Genomic DNA, 6,346 nt, shown 5'->3' on the forward strand with positions numbered 1-6,346 from the left:
TAAGGGGTCTCTTCTACTGTCTTACCCTTATCCAGTTTTTTTAACATTTTCATCATCTTTGTCAACTTCTCCTTTATTTCTTCCTGAGCCTTCTCAATTTTATCCATATGAGTATTTTGTTCATGTTCCATTTACCTTGTCTGTGATTGAGTATTATATGGATAACATGCAGGTTGACTTGAATTTGTCGATGGTCGAGCTACCCTTGAACCTTTGATTACCACAAATTAAGATGCTTGTATTACTACATGCTCATGTCATGAAAGTAGGACTATAAAAATAATTTTAACATGATTTCAAGTTAACACCTGTGAAATGAATGCCAAAAATATATGCAGCCTAATGTTATCTTGCTTTAAATAAAAAAAAAAATAGATGAAAGACAATTCATACAACATGACAACAACAACTAATTTTCACTCAAGAAAAATCAATCATTGTAAAAATGTAACTTAGCTGTTGGATTTTTCTATGAAACGGAAAGGTAAGGCTTTAACTACAGGTTAGGTTCCTTATGCTCACTATATGTGGTTTAAGGCTGTAGTCTAAAGGTTCTCAAATTGCTCCTTACATCATTATCTATCACAGACTAGTAGGCACCCCAATCCTCACCCATTACAGGCTACAAGTGGAAAAGATTCAATTTGAGTAAAAGTATTTCACTAGCCACTACAGAGGCATTAGAACCTCATGAAAGCATAGGTACTTTACTCCTTCCTAAAAGGATAGAGCTCGGGTATAGAGCTCATGTTATGCATATGCATATGAATGACATAATTAGCAAAGTAAATAAATAGAATGAATGAATGAAAAATCTCTACAAAAAGTTCAATTTTATTAGGCTTTTGGAACACATAAATTTATTTGCTGCCTGACTCTCAACTTATCCCCAGCAAAGTCGTCAAACTGTTATAATATATAAATCCATAAATTTATAACTAAACATTAACTTAAGGAATTTCCACCAATCTTTTTATTTAGGTGCGATTGGTTACCTCATTGAATTTGTCCCCTTTAAAGAGGATTCCTAAGTTCGACTTAAGTATTTCTAAAAGGTAAATTCAATATCTATGAAACTAGAACTAAGTTTGGGAGTTCAGTTACAATGAGAAATGTTACAGCACCTTCACAACACCCATCAAAATATGATACTAGTTCAATTTCGTGTTATCTATTAGGTCTTAAAAATTTTATCAAGTATTTAATTATTGAAAATTATTCTTAATTGACTCTAATACTTTTGGCAAAAAATTAAGAAAATTCTCTCACTTCAAGAGTATACAAAAAAACTATTGTTTCACTTGCAGAAGCTCCATTGTCGGATTATTTTACACTAAAAATTTTCAAGAAGTATTGGGACTTTCAATTTTTCCTTGAACAGACATTTCTTGAAAGTTTTATTTTAAAGGAAAGTTGATACTCTCAACTTTCCCTCCAAAATATACCTTTTTAAAAATTTTATTTTAAGAAAAATTGATACTTTCAACTTTTTCTCAAAATATATTTTTGAAAGTTTTATTTTCAAGGAAAATTGATACTTTCAACTTTTCCTTAAAATTACTTTTTTTGAAATTTTTATTTTCAAGAAAAATTGATACTTTCAACTTTTCTTCAAAATGCTCTTCGAAATTTTATTTTTAAGAAAAATTAATACTTTTAACTTTTCCTCAAAAATATTTCTTTTTCTTGAAAATTTAATTTTAAGAAAAATTAATACTTTCAACTTTCTTAAAAAAAAATTTAGAATTTTATTAAAACAAATTATTGAAAATTTAAGGATGTTTAATTAAATAAACAAATTAGCTCAATTTAGTTAATAAATAAATAAAAGAAAAAATAATAATAATAATCAATAAATAAATAATAGAGAGAAGGAAAAAAAAAAACCTTTGGCGGCTCAGCTGAGCGACTCAACAGGGACATGGCTCCAGAAACGAACTCGGCTAGAACGGCTTAGAAGCAGCTCAGCTTAATGGCTCAACAACAGTTGAATGACATAGGTTGACGGGTCAGAAAGCTGCAGGTCGAGTTGAATCTTGGCAAAACACGTAGACCCTGCCTAATTGCTGACTCAAAATGACATCATTTAGCTTACGTAAAAAAGGCAAAAATTTTTCTTTCCCTCAGATGCTTCCCTACAGTCTCTCTCTCTTCTCTTTATTTTCTCTGTGTCTCTCTCTAGGACGTAAAGAACTCCAGTGAAACTTGCCAATTTATAGATCTTTACCATCGAAAAACTGGGTTTTGGCCGAAGTATCATTGGAAAACTTGAATTATTGTCAAAAAATTCAATCTGATTCTGGAATTTCCAAAAAATTTTCAAAAAATGACAGAAAAATCTCAAAAAAAAAAATTAATCTTCCAACCACAACAATAAAATCACCATAAACTACTTCAGAAAACTAATCCTCCTCAAAAAATTTTAGCCTCCGATTCCTGCCACTTCTCTCTGTTTCCTTTTTTGTATTTCTCCGTGTCTTTGCTTTGTGATTGTTGGCTCTTATATAAGGCTCTTTGATGGTTCAAATCAAAATCATCTTATTTTTTTATTTGATATCCCTTTTTTTAAAAAAACTTTTTTATCTCAATTTCAAAATTGAAATTCCTTTATCTTAGAGTTCTAATAAGATTGAAACTCTACCTTTATCAATTCATCGAAAAACTTGGTTCAAAAAAAGGAAAAGAAAGAGAAAAAAAAAATGGGTGTCTACATAGACTTTTTTTTGCAAGTGTTAATATTTTATTGGATGCTCATACTACGTTAGAAAAATTAATTAACGGTATTAGTTTCTGATACTAACGTAATAATAGATTTGAATGTTCAAGTACCAATGTGATAAAAAAAAAATTTAAATACTAATATGATAAAAGTTATAAAATTCATAAACTAAATATGTATTTAACCCTAATATCTTTTATAAGTATAATATCAGAATTATTAAGTGCTACTTTAGCTCTTTAGGAAAAAGATGTTAAGAGGGATTTAGCTTACTCTACATGTCCCAACAACGTTTTATGATGTTAGCTCTAAGTATGGGGAATTATCTAGCTGCTTTATTTCATTTGAGTACTCATGCTTATTCGAAGGTATTGTTATTTTTAGGATCCAGATTCATTATTTATTCCATGGAAGCTATTCTGGGATATTCTCCAGATAAAAGTCAATTCCTTTTATCAGCATAATGACTGAGAAGGACCCGGACTTGGCCTTCCTAAAAACAATCACAGCACGGTTCCAATCTATTAGTTAGTTAAAAGATTTATAACTCATAGATCATATTATAGATTTTTAACATTTCATTATAATTCAAGACATTAATCCAAAAAATTAATATAGTGCAGAAAACCCATAAAAACTAGAATACTGGAAAAAAAATTCTAAAGAGTCAGGTATCAAAAAGTCCAGACTATAGCTTCAGCTTGAACAACAGTCCACAACATACATATGCATGAATTGATCACCTTATCATTGATAAAACATAGTTGAAGTTAGAAGGTTACTTGATCAAAACGAGTCCATGATGACCGAAGGTTTAAAAAGAAAGAAAGAAACCATTGTTTATTCTGCAAGCCTCCAGTTTTGCCCCCAATTATCTTCAGTAGATTAATTTCACAGCTTGAAAGGTGATAGTGAAGAGTTACCATTAAGCCCTTTTGAATAGTAGTTTGACAGATAGTCCTTAACCAAGACATCTCTGTAGATTGGAGGGTTTTCTTCTGATATCAAATCCTTGATTGGTCCATAAAGTCTTGATGCCTTTCCAGGATTATCTTCTATTGTCAAAAAGCATGCCACGGATATTCTTGGGCCTTCATTTTTCGCCAAGACCCTGTGATTAACGCTTTTGAACTTGTCATTGGAAAGAAGCTGCACTCAAACAAGAAATAGATCTGTTTATATTTTCTGATACATTCCATCTGCATTGGCTCAATTCCAATAATTAAAACAGAAGCTATACAAATATCAAATTGTTTACTCTAATTATGTTCACAATGGTAAGGCACATCATCAGATACAATATCCAAGATTCTGGAGATGGACTTGCCTGTAGAAAATCTCCAATATTTACTACCAAAGCTCCAGGAATGCATGGAACATAAACCCACTGATTCTCATGAAGAATTTGTAGGCCGCTCATTTGATCTTGCAGAAGTATGGTGATAAGGCTACTATCTTTGTGATTGCTAGTTCCCAATGTTAATTCTGGTTCAGGGCATTTAGGATAATAATGGCCCATGAGGAGCAGTACATCAGCACAATCCAGATCTTTAAGGCAGCCAGGGTTGAGCCCAAGAGCCTCAGATAGCAGTTCAAACAGTATAAACCCCAATGTCGTCACTCGCTTGGAGTAATCCATCACTATGTCTCTGCAAGGTGATTTGTAAAAGAAAATTCTAGCAAGAGCTAGCACAGGGATCGAATGAAACCTTTCTCATATGATAAATGACTAACGCTTACCTGCAAACTTCAGGCAATTCTGAAGGGTCAGGTGGATTAGGAGCCATCAAACAACCCAAACTGTCCCTCCAGTTAGCAGCTTTTGACTTGTACAAATCATAGTTGCTTAGATACAACGCCTTTCTGCGAGTTGTGTCACGGGTATAGAACTCTTTCTTCACCTCGGTCTCTTGTTCATGAAATCTACGTATCCCATCAATCATCTCATCCAAAACACTTCCAGGAATTCCATGGTTAACCACCTGAAAGAAACCCCACTTCTCACAAGCAATCTGAACTTGCTCAATTACCTCAGCACGCAGAGTTAAGTCCTCCCTGATACCTTGGAGATCTATGATTGGGACACTGAACTGATGAGAAATGACACAACTCGAGTTGTTTTCGAGGATAAAGTTCTGATCAATGAACATAAAAGGAATTTTGGTCATCCCGGAATCTACTATTCCCTTGACACCGGCTTTTGTATCATCAAAAGCCTTCACTTCACTTTGGCGGTCGTAATCAGGGTTAGAATCTCCTTGAACTTCTCCAGTTTTTGTGCCCATAATTTTTTTTGTTTGTCTGTGTGAAATTGTGAATCTGCTTTAAAACATAATGAACTCTCTCCAGTGCCAGTCAGATAAGAAGACAACAACCGTTCCACAAAGTCCACAACCACATTTTCCTTGCCTTGACTAGTCAAAGTGGTCATTATTAACCAAAAAAATCCATATGGCTACCTAAATTATCAGTCTGATCATTCACGGGTCCATACAAAGAATATATGCATGTAACTCATCCAAGAGGTATGAATTTGCAGCCATCCTTCTAGGAAATTGCATCCATGACTTTTGTGAGATCTCATTATGACTTTTTTTGTTTTAAATCATGATGATGTTACTTTGATTAATTTATGGGTTGTCCGTGTTAAGAAATTTAGCGGAGACAAATTGTACTTTGTTGTTGTTGGATAGGAAATTTAGGAAACTTTATCTATGTACTGTATATTTATTTTCACTTTGAATTAAAATTAGTGTGTACTTTTTGCTCAAAAAAAAAAAATGGTGTGTACTTTCCCTGGCAAAGAAAATTCTTCTCCCTCTCTGTGCCCTTTGTTCCGTTTTCTTTCATTATTTTAGGGTAATTATCAAATCACCGTATCCTACACTTTCTCGAAAATATTACATAATTACTTATTCATTTTCTATTTTTTTTCTTATTTATTCATTTCAATTTAGAAGTGTTCATGAATAATGTCAGACTAATCTTAAATGTCAATTTTTAAATTTTACTAAAATTGATATGATCCGTTCATTTAAGTCTGAATAGACATGATATTATTCATAATAAAATTAAAAAATTATATTAATATTTTTATATTTTTAAATATATTTTAAAATTAACTATAAAGTAAAATTACTTTTTATTAATAAAATAATAATTCATATGAGATAAAATTGAAGCTGAATTTAAAAATTCATGTGCAGTGCTCCACCTACATCAGGCTTGGGCCAAGAGTTTAACGGACAACTTGATTTATGGACATGTCTATTTCATCTTTATTAAAAGTAAAAAAATAAAATAAAATAAAAAATAATAATAAGATTCTATGTTTTCATTAAATAACAAATCAAAAATAAAAACACATTGAGAGATAGAATAAAATGACAAATTTCAACATACGCAGGAAAAAAAAAAAAAAAAGGTAAAGCCTCCTTTCTGCCATAAAAATTTCTTCAACTTTCTTATTTTTAGTTTAATTTAATTTGATTTATTAAATATAATTTTCAGTGTAATTAAATTAGTGTTATTAACAAATTAGTAGCATTTAAGTTCAAATTTTTCATTTCATGCAATCTATGTAGACTTGAATTTATGAGAAATTATATAGCTTTAACACCCAAAGGA

General features: G+C 31.4%; 1 protein-coding gene across 1 annotated transcript; it reads right to left on the reverse strand.

Annotated features, from left to right (window-relative positions):
* Positions 1-3,362: 3,362 nt before the first annotated feature.
* Positions 3,363-5,164, reverse strand: LOC111280171 (deacetoxyvindoline 4-hydroxylase-like). Its single transcript, XM_022867358.2, has 3 exons — positions 4,460-5,164; positions 4,047-4,368; positions 3,363-3,868 (listed from the first exon to the last, which is right to left on the reverse strand). Exons 1-3 carry the CDS (start codon positions 5,002-5,004, stop codon positions 3,611-3,613), a joined length of 1,125 nt encoding a protein of 374 aa, XP_022723093.2. The 5' UTR covers positions 5,005-5,164; the 3' UTR covers positions 3,363-3,610.
* Between the last annotated feature and the right edge of the window lie 1,182 nt (positions 5,165-6,346).

The sequence above is a fragment of the Durio zibethinus genome, chromosome 27 (assembly GCF_047325235.1).
Source record: "Durio zibethinus cultivar Kanyao isolate XHJ-2024 chromosome 27, ASM4732523v1, whole genome shotgun sequence".
Classification (NCBI taxonomy): domain Eukaryota; kingdom Viridiplantae; phylum Streptophyta; class Magnoliopsida; order Malvales; family Malvaceae; genus Durio; species Durio zibethinus.

Bases quoted from the DNA above. Each gene is read 5' to 3' on its own strand.
- LOC111280171 (XM_022867358.2), bottom strand. From the start codon at position 5,004: ATGGGCACAAAAACTGGAGAAGTTCAAGGAGATTCTAACCCTGATTAC. The intron at 4,369-4,459 runs GTAAGCGTTAGT...ATCACCTTGCAG, and splicing joins GAATTGCCTGAAGTTTGCAG to AGACATAGTGATGGATTACT. The intron at 3,869-4,046 runs GCAAGTCCATCT...GTTTGAGTGCAG, and splicing joins ATATTGGAGATTTTCTACAG to CTTCTTTCCAATGACAAGTT.